The 27,966-nt window shown below is 40.4% G+C and overlaps 1 protein-coding gene across 3 annotated transcripts; it reads right to left on the minus strand.

Annotated features, from left to right (window-relative positions):
* Window positions 1-26: 26 nt before the first annotated feature.
* Window positions 27-27,961, minus strand: KHSRP (KH-type splicing regulatory protein). Of its 3 annotated transcripts, XM_026681963.2 has the most exons (20): window positions 27,669-27,961; window positions 21,661-21,757; window positions 20,514-20,552; window positions 20,313-20,358; window positions 19,704-19,753; window positions 18,540-18,611; window positions 13,913-13,970; window positions 13,079-13,250; window positions 12,823-12,921; window positions 11,090-11,188; window positions 10,523-10,625; window positions 9,749-9,849; window positions 6,726-6,867; window positions 6,484-6,644; window positions 6,284-6,399; window positions 5,236-5,324; window positions 4,900-5,097; window positions 4,086-4,163; window positions 3,455-3,612; window positions 27-765 (listed from the first exon to the last, which is right to left on the minus strand). In XM_026681963.2, the coding sequence occupies exons 1-20, from the start codon at window positions 27,870-27,872 to the stop codon at window positions 757-759; spliced, it is 2,091 nt and encodes a 696-aa protein (XP_026537748.1). In that variant the 5' UTR covers window positions 27,873-27,961; the 3' UTR covers window positions 27-756. The 3 variants fall into 3 exon arrangements, with proteins under 3 accessions (XP_026537748.1, XP_087813118.1, XP_087813116.1); XM_087956992.1 differs by lacking the exon at window positions 19,704-19,753; XM_087956990.1 differs by lacking the exon at window positions 18,540-18,611.
* Between the last annotated feature and the right edge of the window lie 5 nt (window positions 27,962-27,966).

Genomic DNA, 27,966 nt, shown 5'->3' on the forward strand with positions numbered 1-27,966 from the left:
GAAACATACACATTTGCATCAGAGACTTTAAAACAAAAAAGCATTTTATTCAACAAAAATGCACAAATGCCTGCTCAAACTATAAAAACACAGGAAGCTCTTATTCATGACCATTACCAGGCTTTTACAACAGCTATATTGTGAACAAACATCAGCTTCAAAAAACCCTATAGACAGAGAAAGACAGACACCACCCAGCAGACACGGGGGGATGTTTTGTTATCATTTATTTGTGAAGTTAAAAACGAGCGGTAAAAAGTAAAAATTTGAGCATATAATTGTTTGTTCCAATTTCCTCTTGAACAGACAAAAACACGATCAGTCCCAGCAGTGAAGAAAATGGAAGGGCAGGGATGGGGTTGTCTGAAACACCAACACCTTTGTCCGAGGAATGTTCCAACTCTTAACTAAAAAGCAGAGTGATTTTCCTTGTAAAGTTTATTTTTAAAACAAAACAGAAAAGAAAAAGAAGTGTTACCCTGAAAACTGAGGTGTGTGTCAGGCAGGATGGGGTCTGATGGAGGCGGTTTTAGTCGGCTATCTTCTACAGCTGCTGGCTCAACATTAGGTTTGGAGATCTGGATTTATTTTAAGAGAGATGTGAAGGCGGCATGGCCAAGATTCCCAGAAGAAACCCAGCAATCGGAGCAACAGGCCAGTTCCCTTCCCACCCTGCCACTTCCTGCAGTGGCAGCAGCAGCCGCCACCTTTCTCCAAAACAAAAGGTTCTCGGAGATGGAGAGGGTCACATTCAGCTCACTGAGCCTGTGGAAAGGAGAAAACATGAAGGAATCTGTCACTGAGAAAGGAAATAAGAGAAGGTGTTTATCCTGTGGTTTCCGGTGGGGAGCCTCATTTGCTAACACCCTTGAACATTACTGTTTTTCCAGGTACAGTAATACAACAGAGAAATAAAAACACTAGCTCACAGGTGTCAAACTTGTCGCATCACGTTGCTGTCACGTGACATATCAGGATGGCTTTTCCCTTCACGGAGCTGGAGTGGGTGTGATGCATCTGGCCCACGGGCCGCCAGTTTGGCACCCCTGTTCCAGCTCATCATTTGATCTCATCCCAAATGTCACCACCATTCATTCCATTTAGCAAGCAGTTCAATAACATGTGAACAAAATGAAACTGGTGTCCGATAGAATTTCCTGTTCGTCACCCTACCACTGTTTATTAGGGAGTTTGTGGAATGCTTCAGTTCTCTTGTATTTTATAGAGCCTCTTCCCCTGGCCAGTCACCGAGACAATAGCGTCTCTCATCCTGAAGAAAATGCCACGCAGAAAATGAATAAGAAAAGGGCTTTCCACTTTTGCTCATCTGCCAGTGACTTTCATAGAGTATGAAATAACGATTGAAAGGGTACTGGAAGACAGCTATCATGTCACCCTTAGTCCTTCTCTTTGCTAGACTAGAGATATGCCTAGTTCTCACAACTATTCCACATACAGCTTAGCCTCTAATTGCTCTTCTCTGCACTCTTTCTAGAGCAAGGGTGTCAAACTCAATGCTTAGATTTGGTCCGTGGGGATGGCCTGGAAACAGCAAAGGACTGGCTCACAGTGCCTCTCACAGAGAAAATGCAGCTTGGGAGGGCTGTGAGCCTGTTTCTGCTGGCAGAGCGCTTGGGCCACCACAGGCGCCCGACACGAGTGATGTCGAGTTAGCCACCCCCACCCCCCAAGGTCAAACACAACCCTGATGAATGAAATCGATGAAATCGAGTTTGACACCCCTGTTCTAGAGCCTCAATATTTTTTTGGTACCATGATGACCAGAACTGGATGCAGTATCCAAGTGTGGTCTCACCAGAGAATATAAAGCAGAGTTGTCACATCACTTGATCTTGATACTATCTCTCTGTTGATGAATTGGCTTATCTGGCAGTTGCAGCACACTGCTGGCTCATACTTAAGAGGTTCTCCACTAAGACCCTAGAGCCTTCTCACTGTTACCGCTGTTGAACCAGACACCACCTATTTTATACCCATGAATTTGGGGTTTTTTGCTTAAGCATAAGACTTTTTCTCATAATGGAATTGTATTTTGTTGGTTAGGACCAACAAAGTTAGTTTGAACTAACTTGAACAAAATTCAAGTCTGTCAAGATTCTTCAGTATCTTGAATCTATCTTCTAAAGTGTTGGCTATTCCCCCCAAACTTGATGAGTTACCCTTCAATCCTTTAAATCTAAATCATTTATGAAGATGTTGAAGGGTACTGGGCCTAAGACAGAACCTTGGGATACCTCACTACATGCTTCCCTCCATGTTGATCTAATTCCATTGAGGGCTACATGTTGAGTACAGTTGGCCAGCCAGTTACAAACCCATTTGGTGATGATGTTACCTATTCCACGCTTTTCTACTTTACCAAGAAGTATCCTGTGGTGCGCTTTTTCAAATGCCTAACTGAATTCTAAGTAAACTGCGACCACAGTATTTCCCTGATCCATCAAAAAGGCAATTAGATTTATCTGGCATGATCTGTTTCACAAACCCACGTTGGATTTTAGTAATATCTTTACTTGTTTCTAGGTCATTGCAGATCCGTTGCTTGAAGAAAGGACTTTCAACTTGGTTTTGTTCATCTGCCATTGATTTTACTTACAGAATATGCTATTGACATTAGCCTAGCAATGGTCTGATGCACCAGAAGCATACTCACAGAATTTAGTACTAGAGAAAAAATATTAGTGTACCCGAAAGCTCCTGTTCTGTTATGAAAATAACGATCAAGTTTTCATGGTTGTGAAAATACATTTGTAAACACATTTCAGATATTTTGAACAAGAGGAAGGCCAGGCTTCTTGGAACTTTTGTATCAATAGCCAGCAAGATATGCCTGTAGCCAACATGCCTGATGCATGTGCAACCCTGTACATACTTGGCTACACTTTTTTTGGGGGGGGGAGGGGGGGAGAGGAGAGACAACTTAAGGTTCTGATTTAACCAACATTATTGTATTTATTAGATTTTTATCTCATCTTTATTACTCTATAACTAACTCAAGGCAGTGAAAATATAGCATGTTCTTCCTCCTCCTACTTCTCGCATAAGAACAACCCTATGAGGTGGGTTGGGCTGAGTGAAGATCCCAAGTCACATGGCCGGCTTTCATTCCTAAGGCACGATTAGAAGTCACAATCTACTGGCTTCTAGCCTGGAGCCTTAACCACTAGTCCTTCTCAGTAATCTCACCCTTGAGGAAACACTAGAAATGATGCATATGGTCACTCTTTTTTTTTGGTGCAATCTACACTGGCAACTTAGTCTGATGGCAAGAATGTAACATCCTACTGGGTGCCCTGTATCACAGATTAGGCAAGAGTGCCCAAATATTTAATAATTTTAAGCTAAACTTAAAAGTATATGCATAACAAACACCCAGATGGAAGAGATTTCACCACAGGAACCAGTTGCTAAATCAAGCCCCTTCTTCACTCACCTGCTGTCCCTGCTGTGTGGGGGGTGGCACTGGTCCACCAGCACCAGGTGTCTGTCCATAATAGGCAGCTTGTTGTCTGTAGTATTCTGCCCACGCTGCGCTGTAGTCTGGTTGGGGTCCTGGTGGTGCTGCTGGCCCTGCGCCAGTCGCTACTTGAGCTGCTTCCAAAAAGAAAAGAGTCTCTCTAGCCCAGGGATGGCTAACCTTTTCGTCATCGTGTGCCAAAGCTGTGTGTGTGTGCAACCCCTCCCACGCCCCTCCGCATGCAGCCCCTCCCCCCTCCGCATGCACGCATGCCCCTCATGCTCCTGCATATCTCCTACATGCGCCCTGCCATGCGCGGCAGATACCCAACCATCAGCTGGCTGGTGGGAGTCACATGCACATGCGCAGTGGAACTGAACTGGGGTGACAGCTCGTGTGCCAGCAGAGATGGCTCTGCATGCCACTTTCGGCACTCATGCCATAGGTTCACCATCATGGCTCTAGCCCATCCATGCCTATTCAGACGCGACCCCCCTTGATTCAGTGCAATTTGTTCCTGTATAAGGATGCACAGAGTAACAAAAAACGTTTGGCATTCCAGAGCCAATCCCATTTGCCATAGAAAGCCTGTGGTATTTTAGCTCACCTTGCTTCTTATAATACTCCTCCCAGGCTTTTGTGTAGTCCTGCTGGGGAGGAGCTCCGGGTTGCTGTGGCTGCTGGCCTGTAGGACAACAAAGGACAACGGGACTTGGTCGTATGTGAGAAGCATTCTGACCAACCAAGAGCCATATTCCCTTACAGAATCCAGAACTTTAACAGGAGGTGGTCCCAATTACCGATGGCATTATTTACCAGCACTCAGCCAAAAAGTATAGGTGTGAGATTCAAACTGTAAAGGCTGAAGCCTTGAATCATTTTGTTTTGTGTTCAGCATTTTTTTAAATAATTCAAGACAGCCATATTTCATCATACTTTGGAACTATGGGAGAGATGGTCATCATTTATAGACTCATATAAGCAGGAGTTTTCACATGCAGTACATCCACTGTCCAGCTTAAGACAAAATATACTGGGGAATCATCAGGCAAGACAGAATTATCCTGAAAGATAGTCCAGCAAATATGGAATAACAAATATTTGGGAACAAAATCAACTATGATGCTCCATTAAAAAGAAAACACATGATCAAGATACCCAGTTTTCTAATGTGTACTTTATCAAAACTTTGCTTGCTTGAAAACAGGGCCTTGAGGTTGAAGGCATTGTCACGTAAATTAACCCAGTTCTCTCAGCTTAAACCCAAAGCACTCAATGTCCAGAATACTGATAAAGAAAACGAAAAGATTAATAGGTAGAGAGAAAAGAGCTGAAGTGTTCTGAATCAAGTCCTTACCTATAACCCTGGCAATCATTCCATTAACAGAGAAGCAAAGGAGAAGAAACACCTGTAAAATTACCTAGTTTTTTGTAGTACTCCTCCCATGCTTTCGTGTAGTCTGACTGTCCGGTGGGGGGCGGCTGGGGGGGCTCTCCTTGCACCGGTGGTGCAGTGGGGGCTGGAGGGGCTCCTGGAACTGGGCCGGGAGGCTGCTGGTAGTAGTGCGAGTAATATGCTGCCCAGGCAGCATTGGGGTCTGCTGCTGCTGCTGCTTTACCTGGAATCAGATGACAAGTCTGAATACAAGCCTGGCCATTTCTGAATCCACTGTAATTTGTAATCCACTCTGATGAGGACTAATAGTGAAGTTTTTTTTTTTAAAAAAAAACAGCAATGAATTCTAACAAATACTTACTTGGGTCATGAGGAGCTGGAGGCTGCCACTGTGGGTAGGCATTTCCCCAGCCTTGAGGTGGATATTGAGGTGGTGGTGGTCCCCCAGGGCTGAAAGAAGAGAGGGGAGAAATTGGCATAATTGATCAAATGTAAGGATGTACAACAAGGATTTTTAAGTAGCAAATGGCCCAAGAAATTACTCTAGAGAAATAGTTCTACTGCTTGGAGAAACTGGAGAGGTCTCCTTCTTGCCCCATATAGCACAGGATTTCAAGCCAACTTTGCTCGCTGAAGAGGGTGCTGGAATGTCATTAATCCAATTTGCTATCATGGATTAAAATAAATTGCCAGTGGTGAAGAGAGAGACAATTTGGTGTAGTGGTGAAGGTCTAGTACTCCCTTAGGCATGAAAGCTGACTGGGGAACTCTGGGTCCATCCCTCTCCCTCAGCCCAATTCCCTTCCTTTTATAAGGAAAATAGGCAGAAGCATTATGCACAGCACCCTGAATTATACAAAATAAAGTTAGGATAGAAATTTAGCAATACATAAACATTAAAGATAAGTAAGTTTCTAGAAGGAAGCTGGGAAGTTACTTTTTGAGAGCTTCTAACTACAGTAGCTACAATCAAGCTACAATGACAGACCATGACAAGAAAGCCATATGAAATAGCAGTTTGTTTTTATGTTTCTATACCAATGATTCTTTCTATTTCTCTCTAGAATAGGTCATGGCCAGAATGGTCGCTGGCACAATCAGCCAAAAGCCAAATCCCTTTTGAAAACCTTTGTACAGATAACAAGCAATAAAATTAGCATGCATACCATAAACCATGTTTCTTTCCCTCAACAGCATTATTACACAACTCTTTGGATGCAATTCTTTTTTCTCTCCATACACGTAATCCTTGCAAAACCCCTAAAACAAGGGCTTTTCATGATTTTTTTTTTTTTTTTTGTTAAAAGGGGCTTCCTGGTTCAGCTCAGCACAGGTGCTTTTCCAGGTTCCGATGTCAACATCTTGGCTGCAGCTAAAAGACTCTCCAAGCAGAATGAAGTGGTACTTACTGAGGGGGTGCACTGGGTGGTCCTTGATTGAATGGCCCAGGATTGAAGGGACCCATGGGTGCTGGTCCCGGAGGCCCACCAGGCCCAGGCCCCGGCCCAACTGGGCAAAGGGGACCCTAAGAAAGAAACATGTAATTTGTTAATAAAAATTGGCATATCAAACCTGGAGATTTCTTGTGCAACTAAAGGTGGGTAGTTACCTCAATTTTCTCCTCAATCAGTTGTTTGGCATGATCTATTTGCTGAGGTGAGCCCCGAATAATGAATAATTTGAAATTGGGGTCTCCATTGGGGGGTAACTGCCGAGATATTTCTACAAAGGCTCCTGTCTGCTGGTTTATGGCCTTTACATTCTCCCCACCTAAAAAATGAAGAAAAGGTAGCAACAGAACGCTTGATGCACACCTGCTTGAAACAACTGAAGAAAACAGGAGATGCTCACCTCTGCCAATGACCAGACCACATTTGTGCGTAGGTATAGAGAAGGTCATCTCTCCTCCTGGAGGCCCCCAGTTGCCCTGCCCTCTGCCCCTACCTCTGCCTCCAGGAGGCATTCCCGAACCTGGAGGGCCTGGTGGGCCACTCTACAAGACAAGAATATAATTAACTTGAGTGACGTGGGGAAAACACAATAAAATATTACAGCAGAAGAGTTTCCAGAAGGGAGAGCTCTCTCACTGTGTTGTCAAATGGTGCATTTAGGAATTACAGTAATGATGTTATTTTCCTGAATGAGATCACCAGAGTGCTCAAACTGCCCTGCAAGGCAGCTTGATATTTCTCCTGCAGTGTGTGTTCTGCAAAAAGATTTTGAGCACAGTCTTGGACCAGGATGGATAGTGGCACAAGTTCCATGGACTGCATGGTGTTACCTAGAACTTGGTGGAACCCCCAAAGCTCTTTCCTAAACTAGAATAGTCCATCAGAACACTCTGCAAGGGTATATGGCAACAGGACAAAACTCAGTATGTTTTTGATGTTCTGTACAACAAAAGTGGAAACATTTTGAGTATTTCAGACATTTGAAAATATAGGAATTGGCGTTTCTGCTCTCTGCCCTGGTCCCCACTGCTGTACTGCTTAATCTGAAAACTTTTTAGAAAACAAAACAATTACAAGTGGCAACAATCACAACATTTAGAATGGCTAAAACCTGTCTTCTTCTAAAAGCAGAGTAAAAGCAACATACTTTTTTCTCAAAATCACAACCAAATCTACAGATCAATACTGTGCTTTGAGCTCAAAAACAGTGGTTTTAAATCAGAATGCTTTGCATTAACTTTGCAATAATAAATTTCATCTTCTGATACAATTTCAGTAATGATAACACTAAGCCCATTTGGGCTTCCATTTGAAAGAATGTAATTCTATTTATATTTGTAACAACACAACTCCACTAACTTCTCAGGTAAGCCTCATTGACAGCAAGCTCTCCAAACTGATCCAAATGTCAAATATGAATTTCCACTAAAGAAATGTTGCTCAATCTTGTTTTCTGGTGCATTAAGTTTGTGAGACAACTAAAGCTGTTTGGTATGCTGAATCAAATGAAAATGCAATGGGGCAGAAATTCCAAAACACAGAAAAATAAAAATCCTTGAAGGAATTATGTTTGAAAATCTGATGAGGTATATCTTTCTGTTATATATGACAGAATTAAAATATAATGGAAAAAAACTGTTAATAACCAAGTTCAAATTAAATTCCAGAGGTTATCAAAAGTACTATTAAAGTTCTGATTATTTCTTAAGAAGTTTTAGTATCTCTTTAGTCAAATATGAATGAAAATGTCTTAAAATGGTTTACTTAAACTTATAAAGCCATCCATTTCACTGAGGTGACTGTAGGTGGCGCACAAACTTAAAACTAATCCCCCCTCAGTAATATTAAGTTATGTACAGGTAGTCCTTGACTTATGACCACAAATGAGCCCAACATTTTTATTGCTGAGACAGTTGAGTTTTATTCCATTTTATGGTCTTTCTTGTCATAGTTGCTATGTGAATCATTGCAGTTGTTAAGTTAGTAATAAGGTTGTAAAGTTAATCTGGCTTTTCTATTGACGTTGCTTGTCAGAAGGCTGCAAAAGATGACATGATCCCAGGACACTGCAACCATCATAAATATGAGCCAGTTGTCAAGTATCCAAATTTTGATCTCATGATGATGGAGATGCTGCAATGGTTGTAAGTGTGGGAAATGGTCTTAAGTTACTTTTTTCAGTGCCATTATAACTTTGAATGGCCACTACACAAAAGGCTGTAAGTTGAGGACCACCTGTATGTAACTTATATATTTTAAGCAATATGTTATATATATATAGTGTGTATGTATATATATAAAATTTGTGTGTGTGTGTGTGTGTGTGTTTTCTTAAGTTTTCGCCGGTATTTATATATATGGTATTCAGCTTTGTTCGGGTATTTTCCCACGTCATTATAGTTGTGCTTTTAAAGTTGTAGCAACGTTTCGGCAGAATCTCATCTGCCATCATCAGGCTTCTGTATTGTGTTCGTCTATGAGTCAGACTTTCACAGCCGTTTCTGTTTTAAATCTGGTGCAACACATGAAAGCCACAGGTCATAGCATCGATTTCAATGGCACCAAAACCCTAGACACTATAGAAAACCCCAGCTACAGAATTATCAGAGAAGCCATAGAGATTGAAAAAAGACCGGAAAGCATGAATAGAAGAGATGATTCCACCAGACTGTCAATCATTTGGAAGCCTGCACTCTCAAACAAAAAAATATCCACACCACAAGCCAGGCAAACACCTGGGCACAAACAGACTCCCCCTGATAACTCCAGCTCAAACACACCCCAATCAGGCACCCAGATGAAACCTAGCTTCCTAATAAATGATAGCCGTCCGTTTACTCGAAGCCAAGCCACACTAAAAGCCTCCAATACAGGAAACACAATGTTGCCAGCCAATCAAGACAAAAAAAGCTACAAAACAAACAGAAGATATTAGAAACACCAATCAAGCAGAACACAGCAAACTCCAAGACCAATAAACACAGACCAAGACTCCCAACCAATCAGGATGAAGAAAAAACCATTCTGGCACAGCAGTAGGCTAGCCCCAAATTTAAAACTGAAACAACTGTAAAAGTCTGACTCACAGACGAACACAATACAGAAGCCTGATGATGTCAGATGAGATTCTGCCGAAACGCTGCTACAACTTTAAAAGCACAACTATAATGACGTGGGAAAATACCCGAACAAAGCTGAATACCATACATGTAAGTACCCGTGAAAACTTAACAAACACACACACACACACACATAAATAAAATTTATATAGCAATCTACAAAAACTATAATACAGTTGCTTAATTAATTATTTGTAAGAATTTCTTTGCAATTCTTTCTTTTGTTTCCAAGATTAGATCAGGTCAACTAAATGGAAATTTCAGCACTCTGATGGATGAGATAAACTCCCAAGGAAGGTCATACCCGAAGACTCTGGAGAAGGTCATTGATAATCCGGGCAGCATGTTCACATCTATCAGGTGGGCCCATGATATGGGCAACTTTTTCAGGACCTGTCCCATCATCTGAAATGACAGCCAAAACAAGTTCTACATTCAACTGGAGCTTAAAAATTAGGACCTTTGTCTGTGAACTGATGTGTGTATGTATGTGCACATCAAACAGCATTCACATTCAAAAATGTTTTCACATCCAATTAATGATTTCCTCCTCAGCAGCAAAAAGGCCCTCTGATTTCACGGGAGGACATGTATAGTTCTCTCCCTCTCCTTTGAAGAAAAGTAGATATGGGATGTATACAGTTCCAGGCAAGGAAAAATTTGCCCAAAATTCAGAAGATCCAATCTAAGGCAATGGAACTACAACAAACTTGATACACCCAGGTTTTTATAGGGGAACTTGCCAAGTTTCAGTCACACTTCCTGAATAACCTGGATTGTGCCAAGTTTGAACAAAGAATAAAATGTTCTATAGATTTTCAGTTATCTAAAATGTTTCTTAGAGATTTTGCCTTAGATCACAACTGAAAAAATTGCACCCTCCAATTTCAGAAAAGAGTGCTGGGGAAAATAATTTGACAAAAATAGGAACAAAAACAAATTTGAATTAGCAACAATAATGATAACCAAATAAGAATTTGTGTTGAAGAAGTGTGGACACACAAGCATAAGCCTGACATTTAAACTCTGTGATGTGAATACAGGCTCTGAAGATGACAGAGAGATTTGTGGTTCTCACCTTGTTTGAACTGGATTCGAACTCCAGCATCATTCTGTATTTTCTTAATCATCTCTCCACTCCGCCCAATGACCACACCAACAGAATGTCGGGGGACTGGGACCTAAGGAAATGAATAAACATCTTATTTTATTTACTAGATCTACATGTTGCTAAATCTTCTCAAATTTGTGGAAATTTATAACAATAAAATTCAATTAAAAAAATAAAGTGTATATATGTGTGTGTGTATACATACACACTTTAATATACTATATATACATACACACACACACACACATATATATATATATAGAACAATGATGCTTTTTATATATAACAAGTATACAGAACATTATTCAATGAACGTAATAAATGCAGCTGATGACCTAGCAATCACCAAATGTGCTCAAGGAGAGCTCCACCAACTTCCAAAATGAAAGGGCTGGTTTCACTTCTAAGGGAGCTGTTCCAAAATATAAATACCATAATAAAAAAACAACCAGTAAATAAACGAAATAGAGGGATTAATGCTGAACTGAAGCTGTTTTTTCCATAACCACAGCAAAGTACCCAAAATGTCCTCACATCTATTCCTCCACCAATTCTTGAACCATATTCATTCCGATCACCAAAGCCTCCCTGGTCTCTCTCTCGTAAGATGTCCATTACCATTTCACAGGCTTGCTGCAAAGAGAAATCAGCATTAATTTTGGGATGATCTGAAACATACCACAGAACATTTCACCTAAGAAATGTTATAACTTCCAATGAAGAAAGCCTTTCTCTGAGTGTTATCAGGGAAGCTGAGTAATTCCAGATCATTGGTAGAGTACAGCTGTAGATAATACTGGCAGAGAAGATTTTTCAGTGATCTTATGAATTTGAGAAACAAAGAAACAAACAGGAAGGAACAAACTGGAGGATAAGGACAGAGGTTTCGGCTTGAACAAACCAGGGGGTGCATTTAAAAGGTGAAATAAACTTTATGGAAAAGGAGGGAGTGATAGTTTGGTACAGTCCAGTGCAGACCAGACTCAATCTCTGAACCCTCCACTGAAAAAGGAATGTTAGCATTTCCTCGGAACAGGGAGAAGAATCCAGTCAAAGCTTTGAGTAGGTCACCATCAACAGGAAGAGAAATTAATAAATTACAAACGCTACTTATCTGGCCCAGGATAAAGCCATATGTTCATAGAAAAGGATTCAAGACAGCATTCAAATTCAGAGAGCGATTGAATGTATGAGTGTAGTGTGAAAATCAAAATACAAGAAGAAAATTGCAATGGTCAAAGAAGAAACAACTTGAACTTGAACTGCAAATTTAAATTTAAGAAGTAAAACCATAAATTTTAATCCCGTTTTAACTCTCTTTTGACTGGGCTTTTAGTCATATTTTATATTATTTTATGATGTTGTTTATAAACCGTTGTCACTTAGACAAGATATGTGGTGTACAAATTTTATAAATAAGTAAATTAAATTTAAAAACGACAATTTATCATGTAATTCAGTAGAACTGGAATGAAAACATTTGAATAAACTAACCTAATATTGTAAAGTTATAGCTAAAGCATTAGCCTTCTTTACAACTCTGTTACTGACTCCTGCTCTGCTAAATGTGCCTCCTATAAACTCAAGCTAACATATTAATAAAGATGAAAGTTCTCTGGCTTTAATCAGACTGTACTTTAAAAAAAAACTTAAAACTGTAAAAAACAACTCAAATCTTAGCAGCAATTGTGCTGTTTAAGGAGGCTAATTTCAACTGCCAGCTAGAATACAGAAAGGGCTCTTGGCTCTGTTGCAAATAAATTGAATCATGGAGAAGCTCTGAAAAGAGGATTATGCCTTTGATCACTACTATTGATATTGGAGATCCCTGCCTTTTTAGAGGGTGATCATTGGGGAAAAAACCTGATTTGTTCTTGAAAGGCTCAAAACTGGAGGGCAGACTGTTTTCATTCCCGCTAATAAAATACATCTTAACGAAATGAAGTTAAAACAAAAAAAATAGTTGTCATATCTTGAGAAAGTAAAACAAAAATGTTTATGAACCAAAGACCTTCCATCTTCAGTGCACTTTCTGGCTAGAGAGCCATAGCTTTCCATTATATCTGAACTGAATAATTATATTTTTCTAAATCAAATATAATCGAAAACTCTAACTGGCAGTGTTGAACTATAGTCTTTTAATTTTAAAAAATGATACTGGGAACGACTGAAAATCCATCACAGTAAAGGGAAAATTAAATTACTCTCAACCCCACCCAAATGCAAACTAAAATCAGTAAGCAAAAAAGATGAAGAGTGGGCCTTACCTGCACTTTGTATGGGTCACCAATTATTCGAAGAGGCTTGTCTACATTTGTGTTTTGTGAACCGTCCTGAATTAGAATCATCTTCACTCCAGCCCGCTCCTACATTAACAAGAAATCAAAAGGGTTGCATAACTGTTAAAAATCCCTGTACACTTTTCCTCTTTATATGTAACTTAAACCAAGCCAACTTAAAAAGGAAGAAGAGGAGAAAATGATTTTGATGACGATATGGATGATGGTAATACTTCAAGCTCACCTGTAACTGTTTAATGGTCTCTCCCCCTTTGCCGATCACCAGGCCTGCTTTCCCAGCTGGGATCATGATTTCCTGTACTGTACCATTCTGTCCATTGGAATTATCATGGAACTGACCGGGTGGCCCACCACGCCCTCGAGATACAATATCATCAAGCATCATCTTTGCCTTTCTACAAAGAGGAGAAAGGATCAACTTTGAACGACAGCAAGCTAAAAGATTCTCAAAATTTCCTCTGATAACTGAGATTTGAAATGGAATTCCCAGTAATACTTTCGAGCCTGAAAAGTCTACAAATCAGTATGTTCCATAACTTCTGCATGTTGGTTAATAGCTTTTATTTCAGTTGCAAACACAATCACTTTTTTTTTGCATATCATTTGTATTTTTAAATTTACATACTGCATTTGTTTTAGTTTTATCCCTGCTTTTTAGCAAGTACAGATGTGCTATAATTGTAATATTCAACAAAGATTTTAGTCCCATGTTAACCTAGCAAAACATTTGTGTTAAGTAAAATGCTTCTCTATATGCAAGACCAAAGTCAGCAGCCCACTAGGTACTGCATGCCCAAATTATTATTGTGTCTTCATCCTGAAAGGCAACCATCTTAATTAAAAACTTAGCATCTATTTACAAAACAAATTCCTGAATTTGTTCCTGAAAAAATTCCTGAAAAAAAAAGCAAGAGGAACATAAAACTTGGTCAGTTCAAACAGAAGTTAGCATAACTCCCCCTTCCCTGCCAACAGCATGAAACAAACCCAACTTTTGCAATAAAAGTGATGCCTCTGATCTTCCTGAAAATACTGACAAAGATTAAAAACTACTCACTGCACAGATTCTGGTGATCCTGTCAGAGAGACACTCCGTTCTGGTAGTCCTCCACTGTCTGTAAGGGAAAGAAAAGCCATCAGAAGACAGTTGTCAACTTCTTTCTATATTAATACATTTTCCAAAAGAATGTGAGCCTTCCTCTGAACATGTATCATCAAAAGGAGCTAGGATAGTTGGATGGGCCTATAAAACACACTCACACTCTCTATATACAAGGGTTCTGGATGTACTTGACTAGTTTGGTGTTAAAAGAAAACAGCACTCAGACAGAAAATGTAGGATTCTTAACAGCTGAAAAATCTGCATAATTACAGGCAGTTCAGAGGTTACGCAAGACCAGACTTCTGTGAATTTGATTGGGTGAAAGGAATAGAAGACATAGTGGTTCCCATGTTTACATATGCATCAACATGGCAGCCAACCTACATAAAAGTCAACTTGACAAGTGATCCAAGAACAGAACGGTATTTAAAATTGCATTAAGTCAATCCTCAATTTAAAAAAAAAAAGCTTTTTAGCTGTGCTGTGGAAGAATACTGCAAGTGTTTCCATTTTGACAATATTTTTCTTTATGGGTTTATACAATATGGTAAGCCATAACATAACTGTTTGATTTTGGTTTAGAAATGATATGAAAACAGATATCATGGTTAAAAATCTGTAGAGATTCTCAATCATCCGGGTCATGGTTGTCCCAAAGGTGCTTTTTCAGGAGGCAACTAGACTTTCTTGTTTTTTCTTTTGAAAATGTTTCGCTTCTCATCCAAGGAGCTTCTTCAGCTCTAACAGGATTGTGGGGAATGGAAAGATTTATATTCCTTGCAGACAGTTGGTCATTTGCATCCTTTTAGAGGGTTGTTGAGGCCCCTTGGAGGTTTATCTGTGTCCTCAGGGTCACCTGAGTAGTGCTCCTGGTTCCTGCAGTCTGCAATTTTTCCTCTGGAAACCCATTCCTACTCCCGTATCATTCAAAGGGTGTTCATCCCAAATTGTATAGCTAAAAGTTCAGCTGCCTGCAAGGAATATAAATCCTTCCATTCCCCACTGTCCTGTCAGAGCTGAAGAAGCTTCTTGGATGAGAAGCGAAACGTTTTCAAAGGAAAAAAAAAGGAAGTCCAATTGCCTCCTGAAAAAGTGCGTTTGGGAGATATCATGGTTCTTTATCATGTTTGTAAACCATGGTTTGAGACTTAGCATGTGTGAATATTCCAAATAGCTTAGGCAACTATCTATGATTGAGCAAACCATAAATTAGCACAAGGCAAGGCAATTTCTATGGCTCCAAAGACTCAAGTGATCCTTGAGAAATAAAAATAGGCTTATCACAATTAACCATGACCTCTAAAACCCAGCCATTCCCACATGTGTGATGGGGCTCCTCCTATTTTGGAGACCTCAGTTCCTTTTCTCCAAATGTATAAATTCCCGCCATCCAAAGATGTCCTGCTCCTGGGTAATATGTGAACATGTAAACATTAAGGATATCAGAGTACCGGTTATATTACTAACATTGGAATTCCCTGCTGTCTTCCACTGAAGGACTGCCCAGCTTTTCAGCCCAGACAAGACTGGCAGATAGCAATGCTTTCTCAGTCTTTTAAACAAGGACATCCCAGAGCCTCTGAACATTGTCTTTGTAGGTCCCTGAAACTGCACCAGTTCTGTTTAGTTAGGTGTAATTTCCCACTTACCTAAGGCTCTCCCATGATGCCAGAAAAACCACATTATCTGGCCCTACTGATTATTTATTTCCTGATCCAAACTCATGGCTGAGTTCCAGTCAGAGATACTATTAGATCATTGCTCTACCCACTAACACTCCTCTGGCAGCTCAAAGGAAAAGTACAGCTGTGGCATCAATCCAGCGAATGACTGCTCGCCATAGCCTCAAACTAACAGCTTACACCTCTCCATCTACAAGTATAGGCTTGGAAAAGAACAAATATATGCTTGTGTTACATTATGTTTAACCTTATAGTGACTTATTCTCTATGTAGTTTAGCAAAAAGGACAAATACTAAGAAACAAGTTTTTGAGATGTCTCCAAACTCAGATGAAAATATTGTATTTTCTCATGAAAATCAGAGACAAGATAGAATGACTGCTTAAGTTACTACTCAAAACTTCAAGAACACACGAACAGTTCGTTGTGTTTTTTACAAGCCATGCTGCTATTTATTAGAACTGTGCAATGCTTTTGATCTGATTCACCAAATATGCTTTGAAGTGGGAATAGTGAGAGAATGTGTACATTGCATCATTTCTGCAATTTTTCAAAGCAACTATATCTTTTCCCAGAATAACATGGCAGCTGTATAATTCTGGGAAAAACCAGTTAATTTAAATAGTAGCAGGCAAGTGCTGCTGTTTCTGGTCTTAAATGAGCACTGAGAGCACTAACACACTATTTTAAGAAAGACCAGCTAGAATTCAATTATCAGAAAACCCAATGGCATTTGCCAAAAAGGCCCAAGAACCATTAGATGGTCACAAGATTGAACAAGTGTCCTGTTTCAAATATCTAGAGCAGTGGTCCCCAACCTTTTTGTACCAGGGACCGGTTTCAAGCAGAAAATTTTTGCAAGGACGGGGGGAGAGAGAGAGAGAGAGAAGAGAAGGAGGCTTCGCTTCTCGCTGCTCCACCAGCCCAGGAAGAAACTGCTTCAAGCAGCGGGCTTTTCCTGTCGCTGCAGCTATTCCGAAGCGCCCGTTTCACCCCCCCGCCCGCCCGTGCGCTTCAATCCACAGTGTCCCGTTCTGCCTGCCTGCCTTAGTTTCTGGTTGTTTGGGAGCAGCTTCGGCTGAGAATAATAACTATTCGCCTCTTTTACTCAGCCGAAGCTGTTCCGATTCAACCATTAACGAAGGCAGGCAGGCAGGCAGAACGGAGCACTGGGTTGAACCCGCGCACGCGCGGCGGGCCGGGCAGACAGGGGTGGGGGAGAAGCGGGCGCCGGAGGCGCTGCGGCGACAGGAAAGCTACCCCCCCGCTCTTTGAAGCAGTTTCTTCCTGGGCTGGTGGAGGAGCGAGAGAGCGACTGAGAGAGCTGACCCAGAGAGAAGGACAGGCTTCGGTTGCTTCCTCCCTCCCCTTCTTTCATTTGTGTCCTTGATCCCGATCCCAGCAGCATTCACCGAAGGTGAAGAAAGCCGCCATTTTTTTAAAAAAATTCTTTGCGGCCCGGTAGAGAGTGCTCCACGGCCCGGTACCGTCCACGGCCCGGTGGTTGGGGACCCCTGATCTAGAGTACTACTTCATTCTGCCAACAGAAGGAAACTCCATGAATACATTTTTGAAAATGCACACAGGAGCTTATCTGCCATCCTAAAATCCCTCAAGGCAAGAGAGGTGTGGACACTATACTCCCTGCAACACACAAATTATTCAAAGCCAAAGTGAATAGCGCAATGTTTTAATGGTACCCCCTTCCAAATTTTTCACCATTAGGATTTGCTTAATCCAAGTGTCTCAGAATGACTCTTCAAATCCAAAAATATGTCTCTTACACTATCCTGAGACTGGAGACAGGCCTCTTGAAAGTGGAGGCTAGAGTGTGGATAACTATACTTAACTACTGGCTCAAACATCCCCACCCCCACCCCCAGCCATGTTTCATTAACTATGAGGGATGACTTTCAGTCCACATGGAAAAAGGTAGTGGCAACTAAAATCTCACCCTTGGCTTTCTTCTCTCCAGGTCTTCTACTTAGCATGGGACATGATCAGGCTAAAGCACCCATTAAACAACACGTAGCCACTGGATCTAGCCAGGCCTCCAACCTTTATTGCCAGTGAACCCAACAGATACTCAGCCTGCCCTATGACATACTTAAGTAACCTAACCCTGGAGGCTTTTTATTCTGGCATGATGTCATGCCCTCTCCTCAGCTGTCATGAAGGCCAACACAGGAAGTTTCTCTATCCAGAGAGACAATGCTTGTGATTCCACACAGAATGTTCTTCTACAAAAATGTTCCCACTAGCCTCATATCTCCATTTTTGCATCAAAGTCCATACTTCATAGAGCAATCTTTTATCTCCCAGCTGCTCTCAGATACTAACCCTGCTAACAATATATAATGTTGCCAGATTCTGCCTATCAATGCTTAACATCTGCCACAAACTAATCTTAATGAACATGTAGTTTTTCATTCTAGAATGCTCTGTATTGAGATAATTTACTTTGCCACAATTAGAATTTATGCTCCCCTACACCCATCTAATGCTTCTTCCCCTCCTTTTGGATGTCTGCTCTTTAAATATTTTTTAGCATTTTGATATACTTTCTATGCTTTTTAATTGACCCCTCAGTTTTTGACACTAAAATTTATTTGCATGATGCTGATTAATTATATGCACGTTTTTGAAACAAATCTTCAGAAATTTACATGGTCAGTGTTCATGATTGATTTGAAATGTTATTATCATGAACAAGACTTAGAGGAAAAACTTTCTGTGTGTTTCATAAACCCTGCAGCTGCAAATCCTTCTTTGACTGATTGGGAATGAGACACCAACAGAGCTAAAGGGTAAGATAGGATTAATCTCTCTGCACTTGTGGCTCTATACCAGAAAGTGGTAACCAAATCCACTTCATACTCTGCTCTACAATTTCACGCCTACCTGGTGAGATCTGTACTTTGCATCCAGAGTCTTGCTGTATTTTGTTAATCTGCTCTCCACCTCTTCCTATGACTGTAAAGAAGGAGAATAATGCTGAGAAAATCTTGAGATAAAAATAGAAATCTTATCTTCTAGCAGGTTGGTTTAAATGTAACACTTTTTCATCCTTCCTCAAAAGGGATAGGAAAGAGCTTTTGGATATATTGGAAAAGCAGAAACAGACAAACCCAGTGCAAATATATTTCTATTTTAAGTATATAACTTTTTCACTGTACAAACTGCATTAGCACATTTAAACATAAGACTGCATTCTGTGCATGAAAAAGTAGTGGAGTATTATTTCAAAATTCCTTCAATTCACCATTTACAGAAGGAATAATAGAGGATAAGTGATTCTCCTAAATGCCCAATTCAAACAAATAGTATTGAAATAAAGGTCTCAGAAGCAACAGGAAAAAAAAAAGATAAATTACAATAACCAAAAGTACCTCAGTAACCATTCAGACAACCTCTAGCTTTCAGAGCGTGAATGCCAGGCCAATTTAAAGCTAGGGCTTTTGAACAAATTGCCTACTGCGAATCAATTCTCCCTTGCTTAGTGAAAACTCAACTTCAGGCAGTGTTTTGCAGCCACCATTCCTTCTGGCAAAAGGGAACTATAATCACTCACAAAAAGTTGATAAAGCCAAAGCCACAAGCAATCCAACAAGGAATTCTGAATGCCTGTTGCACTCCTAGCCTGAGTGTCCAAAGTGAATCTGTACTGTGGATTGACAGCACCACCCACCCCCACTCCTGCTATGATGGGAAATGCTTACATGACATCTAACTCCAGTTCTCCTTAGAATCCAGCCCTCACCATTTAATGAATGTAAAACTTGCTGAGGCTTTGTAGAACGGAATACCCACCCGGCATTGCTGGAGCAATCGTCCACACAGCTCTGAGCAGCATACAAAGAAACGCAAATGCCTGTCATCTCTCTCTCAAAAAAAAAAACCCCACACAAATAGGGCTACAAAGAAACAAACCTGCCTGAGCCTTCCCTGTAGAAAGCTCAGCCAACTGGCATCGAGAAGCCAAAGCAGCACTGGTTAGTAAAGGTGAAGTAGCAGTCTTTCAACTATGGCAACAGCAGGTTTCTCTGCTCCCTGTCTAATACTCACTGAGTCCCACCATGCCATCAGGTACTCTGTACTCTTCAGTCACTGTAGACCTGCAAGGAAAACGGTCAGCAGCTTAAAGTAAGGAGTGGGAGAGTTATAGAAAAGGATCTGGGGTTCACCAGCATCCATCAAGAAACAAAAAAAGGAGAGTGTTCCTCCTCCCAAAAGAGCAGAAAGGAAGGTGGCTGAACAATTAAGCACCGCTTTGTGGAAATCACCGTGTGATTTTCCTGCACTGCCTGGCAGGACTCATGAGCAACTAAGTGGCCCAGAGACCACTCCAGCAGCATTTGCAAACAAGGATCTTCAGACAAGTTTCAGAAACAAAAGCTATGAAACTGAAGCTACACAAAGACTTATAATACTCAGTCATGGCCAAAGAGCACAACGCTTCACTACCTAACAGGGCATCCATGTGCCTGGAATTCACATCTCTCACTGATATGGATGCTGATCTCCACCTAACAAAACAGCCTTCTGTCTGTAGGGCAGGGAAATGCTACCCCTTCAGAAGTAATCTGAACCCACAATCTCAACCCTGAATATTGGTTTAAGCATTCCAGCTCAAATACTGATGGAGAAAGAAAAAAAGGGCCATAACTAAATTACCTTGAGGGAGGATGGATCGGTCCAAGCTGAGGTGGTGGAGGCATGGCTGAAAAGGAAAGGAAAAGTCTGATTATACAGGCACATTCTAAAAAGAAAAGATGTAAGCCAGTCAATGGAAACTCTAAGATATTAGAATAAGACTTTGTATGCAGTTAATACATTAATCTTCCTCTAGCAATTAAAAAAATACATTGTACTTACGTTCTGGCTGGGGAGCCATTTTTTTGCTTTCTGGCTGATCTATTAAAAAAGAAAAGAAATGGATATAGATTAGGATAATCTCCTTTTTATTCCGCTATTCAGAATGAAGCTTCAAGATTGTAGCTACAAGAAAGTCTATTCTGGAGGCCGTAGCATTCACATGACTTATCAACCAGAGATAGGGAAATGGACAGAAGTGAACCTTCATCAGTCCAGGTGTTTCAGGAGATGAGGTTGGAAGGGAATGCCCCTGGCTCAAAAACCCCGTCCTTGATGCGATTTTATGTTTTTCTTGTGCCTGAGAAAACAGACTACTGTATCATCAAGAATAAAGCATTCTTATGTAGGATGTCATAAGGAACCAACAAACCCACTTTGGCAGGCTGAAGTGGTGACTTTGGCTCAGAACATGCCCTTGCGCACAGAGAAGCATCTGTTCCATTTGGAATATCTATTATGTGTGGATGTGCGGTGGTGTGTTGGTCACAAGCGTGAGAGCAAGTTGTAAATGACGTTTTCTGAGGCTGCTGTTATCTTTGAACCATTGCTAAATGAATGGTCTTAAGTTGAGGACTAGTTGTATTTCTCTAGCCACCCTCCATCTATTTTTATGGAATCTTTGCCTAAATCTGCTGCACAATTTATAGGGACATCCCTGCATCCTTTTAACCATGTCCCTCGTGGTATGTGAGGCTGAATAGCTGTTTAAGGGAAGGGATTAGGCAACCTTGTTTAATGACACTAGTCCAATGACCATTTGAATTTATGATGGCAATGAACAAGTGGTACTTACAACTGATTTTTGTACTTAAATTGCAGTGTCATTACATTCATGATTGCCATTTGCAACCTTTTTTGATAGCTTTGATAGGGTCAATGGGAGAGCTGTCAGGAGGTTGCAAATGGCAATCACATGGCATTCTTGTTTAATAACCCACAATATTTGCTTAATGGCAACCAGAAGTGCTGGCATTTCTGTTAAAGGTGTGGTCACCCAACTTCATGCTGTATGACTGTAACACTTAAAGACAGCAATTCTTGCTCCAATTACCCAGTTATTAAGTTAGATTGCATCTAAATTAGTAGCTACCGGACTTCAATAGACATTATCCTTGACTTGGATCTATTCAGAGTAGGCACACAGTACCTCCATCTTCTAGTTGTCTCTTCTGACCACCAAATCCAAAATCAGGTGTAGTGTTATTCACAGTTGTGGCTGAATCACCCCCAATTTTTGCTGCTATCTAAAAGTAAAATTGATACTATGATTACAACAGAATAAGCTCAGAAAGAATTAAAAATAAAACTGTTAGAACAAAGGTGTTTGAAACACAAGAAACTTCAAGTAATTAAAAATATATCCCAAACCCATTTACTGAATAAAATACAAACTGGCTTTAAACAAATAAAACTGAAAAAAAGTTGACACACAATTCAAGTTCTAAATTCTTACAGTAAAGTATGTACTTTACATGGCTCTATTATCTAATAGTTAGAAATTTAACTAGGCAGCAACGTTTTATACATTGACTTGCATCAGACATTTTTAGTTGTTAGGTCAGGCCCCTCTCAGTTTTTCTTCTCCCCACTTATTTGATCCTGTAGTGAGGAAATTTTTCCTAAAAAACACCCTCTTACTTAGATCCATTCCTGTCCTCAGTATTTCCCTTCCCTTCCTAATTTTGGTCAGTTGCAGCTGCTTTCATCTAGTGGAAATTCAGACTGGGAACAGGAAAGTTCATAAAGCAGACTGTGGATGTAAGACTCTCATCACTTTTATGGCATTAAGTATGGCATTTTATTGTATGTTGATATCAGAAACACCAAAGCGTTGATCTTCTTTTTTCATGTTTTATTTAAGTGATTACAAAAAATATAAATAATACCCACTATGGAAGTTTACTATAGATTTTTGGCTCTCAGCTCTTCTGGGATGGGTATTTTTCTGGACAAAATGACTCCACTTGAAATAGATGAGAATCACTATGTTTTGCCAGCAGTTGTGTGTGATTTACAGATTGGCTTGTTCTTCCTAGGCTATATTGATAGAGGTTATCTTTGATTTTTAAAGGAACTGAGATGTTAAAGACATTATTTTATTACATTGATATTAGTGAACCTGAAATAATTCTTGGCTTCTTTCATATATGTCCCTATGGGTAAATTGAAAAAAAAAATCTAATGTTTAAACTGACACTTGATTCCAAAACTCATTAAAGACATTTTGTAAAAATGAAAACTCAAATGTAGAATTATGAACATAACTGCTAACTGTATTAACATAGAGATGGGAGACCTGTGACTGACTTCTCCATAAGTAGAACAATAATGAAAATCAACGAATAAAAAGATCATGATAGAATATTAAAAGTTTGCTTGTCTACTATGACATGAGAAAGAAATCCATGAAATATCCACAACTATCAACTGAACGTACTAGCTCCAATGACTTCATGAATATACGTGCTATAATTATTCCAATTTTAATTCCAATCCTGAGAAACATTTGCTTTTATATGCACCTTCTAAACAATGAAATTCTACCTTTCTCTCAATATAAAATAATATATATTTAGATTATGGGAAGAAAAATGCTTTTTTTAAAACTATACATAATGATTACAGAATCTGGTCTGCACAAACAGGAGAAGCCCAGGATGCAGGCAGGCATGTGAAACCACACCCCCTCTGGTCCGTGGAAAAACCTATCTCCATGGAACCAATCCCTGGTGCCCAAAAGGTTGAGGGGCCGCTGCTTTAAATATCAAATTTGGAAATGACTATTGGTACCATATCTCTGACTCGTCTCACTTGTCCCACTATAATCTTAAGAATAGTAAGTCCAAAATAAAGACCAGACTATGGTGAATTCTTAACTAAGAAAGGCTGTAGTAATGAAAAAAGTAAACTGAACAAAGGATACCTAGAGGGCACAGTCTGAAATAAGGAAGTTGGTAAGGTACTTTAAAGCAGGGATCCCCAACCTTTTCGACGCCGCGACCCGGTTCCGACATCAGCTGGGCGCCGCGACCGTGCCGGGCGTGTCAACTGGGCGCCGCCGTCTTTTATGACGAAAAGGCGCTTCCGGTGACGTCACCGAGCGCTGTTCGTCATAAAAGAAAGGCGGCGCCAGCGCTCTGGTGAGCTTTTCGGGTAGAAATGGCTTTCTACCGGAAAAGCTCACGGAACGCTGGCGCCCGCCATCTTTTATGAAAGCGCTTCAGTGAGCTTTCTACCCGGAAAAGCTCACCAGAAGCGCTTTTTTACCAAAAAAGATGGCGGCGCCCAGCAACCAGCGGCCGGTAAGGGTTGTTCCGGCGGCCCGGTGCCGGTCCGGGACCGGCGGTTGGGGACCCCTGCTTTAAAGGACAAGGAAGAAAATAGGTTGCACTGATTTTGTACCTTAGCAGTAATGAGTAGGAATGAAACCTGGTAAGGCATACACAGACAGAAAAGGAAAAAGTGTAGTAGGAATGCAAATTCTGAAGAATAATGAACAATCTCTTCTTGAAGAAACGAATTTAAAAAAATAAACCCTATATTTCGTAAAGATTACCAGACTCAGATAATTCTAGAATGATTGCAGTAGCATATTCAAAACCAATGTCCAAATGTTTATGCATTTATTGAAAACATTAGGTTAACATCTACAGAGATGAAAACATCTATCATAAATGCCTGTTCAGATTAGTTTCTGCATTGCCATAAGCAATATGGCACAACCAGCTATTTGCCATTAATTTCAATGTTTTCTTAAAATTCAGCTAAGTCAAGATATAATCAACATCTATTTGCAGAGATCTCTAAAATAGAGGTAACTTCCTTTTTGCTTAAGAAAGTCCAACTTCAAATAATTTAAACGGTTTATGTTTTATTTTGCACCTTACTTTTTTTAAAGACAGACATTCAAATAATTACATTTTGGTTGTTTGGCAATATCCAACCATAGCTTTGTGGTGAGATGAGTACCAAAGAAATTAATTAAACAAAAAGATGACTGATTCTATTTTTACTGCTCTGTGATTTGTTCTAACAATAGTTAAATAAATGAAATTCATATGGGGCTTAATCACTGAAGAGGTTTTTTTTTTTAAGTTGCAATTTCATTAATTGTACTATAATCCTGGAATAAAGTACTTCCATTCTTTTAAAGAAAACAATGCATTGGGGATGATAGTCTATTTGGTATAAAATGCCCACATTCCTAAGAATTTTGAAAGTTTGCAAATCAATTCAGAAAATCAACCAGTCTGCTAAACAGTAACCAGTTGCTACTCACTTAAAAATTATTGGCAATCATTTTTCTATCTAAATGTAAAGTCATATAATTTATGTAAGTCCATATGCAACAGTGACTGACAAAGAACTTCAAAGAGCTAATTTTTCTCCCTCTGGATAATATTTCTTCAATAGGCTGTAATGATCATGAGCTATCCCCACATACTCTGTATTTCCTGAATAACAACTAAGGCCTTCTGACCAATAATATAGAAGCCCTATTTCAGTGTCTAAGGTTGCTGGAGACAGGATGGGATGAAATGGGCTTCAACAAAACACTAGAAAGACTAAGTGGCTGTGGGTATTTGAAACTTCTTAAGACAAGATTATTCCATTTTTAGTTCTGGATAGAGCTGCATTACCCAAGACACACCCAATGTGCAATCTGGGTCCTCCTAGACTCTTTGAAGAGCAGACAAATGATAGCTATGGCTAGGAAAGTCTTTGCACATCTTCAGGTAGTATGCCAGTTACACACATTCCTGGACCAGGAAGCCCTGCTCACCCCAACCCATGCCTTTGTACTCTGTTGTTTAGATTAATGCAATGTTTTCTACATGGGCTGCCCCTGAAGAACATTCAGAAACTGAGACAGAATGGAGATGCACAGGTAATAAATGTCAGATATACAGAAGATGTAACACCGTTATTATGTGAGCTGCACTAGATACCAATATGATTCCAGATGCTATTCAAGGTGCTGGTTGTCACCCTTTAAAATCCTATATGGCTTGGGAATGGGTTACCTGAGGGACTTTTTTTCTAAGAGTCCAATCCAATCTTAGCAGATTGGGGCATGCTGCAAAGAGTGTTGGATGATGGGAACTAGAAGACAGGCCTTTTCTGCAGTCCTCTCTGCTCTGTGGAATTTCTCTTCTCCAGAAGTTAGCCCGAACTCTGCTGGCCTTTCATAAGGCTTTAAAAAATTTGGCTGTATATCTGAGGCAGAGGCTCTGAATGTGGTACAGATCCCATTTGGCTTTTCTGTTAACTGATTAAGTACATACAGTAGCCAAGACAATTATTTTGGATGTTTTTATACTTTTGGAATTGTAAGACGCACAGACTCATTATTCCTTGGCATGGGTGGCTATAAAAATTGAATGAATAAATGAATGGATAATTCTTCAAATACTTCACAATGTCCCTCTCCTTCCTTCTTAGAACAAGGAGCACAGAAAAAAAAACAGTAACAATTTTCTCCAGGATGGGAACTTTGATTCAAAAAACACTGTACAGAAAGAGCCCCTTAATATAACAATAGGAAGAAACCTCACATACAAGTATTTCAAGAATTAAACTTCCATAAAATCATTTTGTTTTCTTTGAACTATTCTATTTTCCTTAAAACATCAGGTGTTTGTTCCTTTGCCTAAAAAAGCTACAACTGATCTATAGATGCACTAGACTACAACATGATAAAAACATGTGGAGCCCTAATAAACTGAATTAGTTCAGACTACACATGGATATTATCTTTTTCAATGTCTCAAATAAGTTTTGGGTAAATAAAATTAAAAACCACCCAACCTTCCCAATGCAATAAACAAGGCACAAAAAAAAATCAAGCACAGGGTCTCCTGGAGTGTCCTAGCTTTTCTACTTGCAAATATGTGTTAAAGAAAAAAATAGATCAATGACAGAAATGTACAAATAAAAAGCTATTTACAAGAGCAACATCTGCAAGACTTACTCCTATCACCTTTGTGAAAAATCAAAGAATTCAATTAAATCATGAGAAGTTGCTTTCATTCCTACAGGAAGCAAAAAAGGCACAAATATTTGATTCATCAACAATCTTATAATTTCTTATCTTCAATCCTGTATATATTGGACATGCACTGACAGGCTACTTCTCCACCCTTCTTTCTTGAGGACAAGCTATGAAATTCAGAGTTAGAAACATGGATTGTACAATTGTAATCTACATTGCAAGTAGAATTGTATTTTATTGTTCTATGCAAAAATGCACAGGATGCAAAGAGAGCATTAGGACATAATGGGCAATCTTGAAACTAAAACAGTTCTCCCTAATTTACTCATATATATTTTTTAAAAATCCAAATAAATTTTCAATTCTTCTGTTTCCCAAATAGATGAAATTCATTCTCCAATGTCTTTCTAATGCACACATGGGATACAACAGGCAAACATATACATGTATTGTAAATTACAATTCCAGGGTGCAAGGTGGATACTTTTGACGGGTCATCCAAAACATTAAATGTGAACTATGACATCTGGAAATGTTAAGAATGTCTCTCCAACGCAATAAAAAAATGGATAGCTTTCTGGTGCTGATCCAATACCAAAAAGCAGTTAAAAATATCGGTCTCTCCTGCCACATGAAGCGGTCCTGCCCACAAGCACCCTCCATTTAGCCTAAGCAGCCCAAGAACCCACCACCCTTCACACAATAAAGATCAGGAGGGTCTTGCGGGCCACTCTATTAGCTTTCGATTGGCAAATAAAAAAAAAGTAAGACCTTCTCACTTTCAACTGAGGGAAACACAACCCCCCCCGCCCCCGCCCCCCAACAAGCTTTTTCTGTTCCTATTTCCCGGCTTAGTTTCCCAGTCAGAAGCGACCCACGTGCGCCGGGTTTCCACTTCCTTTAAAGTAACCTTCCCGCAGGAAGAAACTAACTGTTCACCCAACGCTCCCCGCTCTTCCCGCGGCGTGTTAATTGACAGTCCAGAGCTCTTGTCACCTCAAGAGTCGACTACCTCAGCCTCGGGCCGATCTCCACCTTCCCTAGCGCAACGGGCCTTTTCCAGGGCAGCCGGGGAGGGATGCAACGCTCGTCGCCCTCAACTGCCCTCCCACTCCCCACGAGATCGCGCTTCCTTTATTTCCCATCCACCTCAGTCCCCTCACCTGCCGGGCGCGCTGAACAGCATCGGCGAAAGCGTCCTTACGGATCCCGCCGGGTCCTGGACCCGCCGCTCCCCCAGCCTGCCCGGTTCCGACAGCGTTGCCTCCTCCGGTTTGATTTGGAGGCCCGGCGGTTCCGGTTCCTCCACCCGCGCCCGGCGGCCCAGCGGAAGGTGGCGGAGGACCGCCGGTGCTATAGTCCGACATGGCGGCAGAGATGAACACGGCGGCAACGAGGGCTCAACGCGGGAACCAGGCCGAACACTCTACCCCCCCTTCACACGCCCGCCCGCACTGCACG

This window comes from Notechis scutatus, chromosome 2, assembly GCF_049901735.1.
Source record: "Notechis scutatus isolate UNSWTSFEM ecotype Mainland chromosome 2, rNotScu1.2, whole genome shotgun sequence".
Lineage (NCBI taxonomy): Eukaryota > Metazoa > Chordata > Lepidosauria > Squamata > Elapidae > Notechis > Notechis scutatus.

Bases quoted from the DNA above. Each gene is read 5' to 3' on its own strand.
- KHSRP (XM_026681963.2), bottom strand. From the start codon at position 27,872: ATGTCGGACTATAGCACCGGCGGTCCTCCGCCACCTTCCGCTGGGCCG. The intron at 12,922-13,078 runs GTGAGCTTGAAG...TTGTTAATGTAG, and splicing joins AGACCATTAAACAGTTACAG to GAGCGGGCTGGAGTGAAGAT. The intron at 11,189-12,822 runs GTAAGGCCCACT...TTCTCTTTGCAG, and splicing joins GTGACCCATACAAAGTGCAG to CAAGCCTGTGAAATGGTAAT.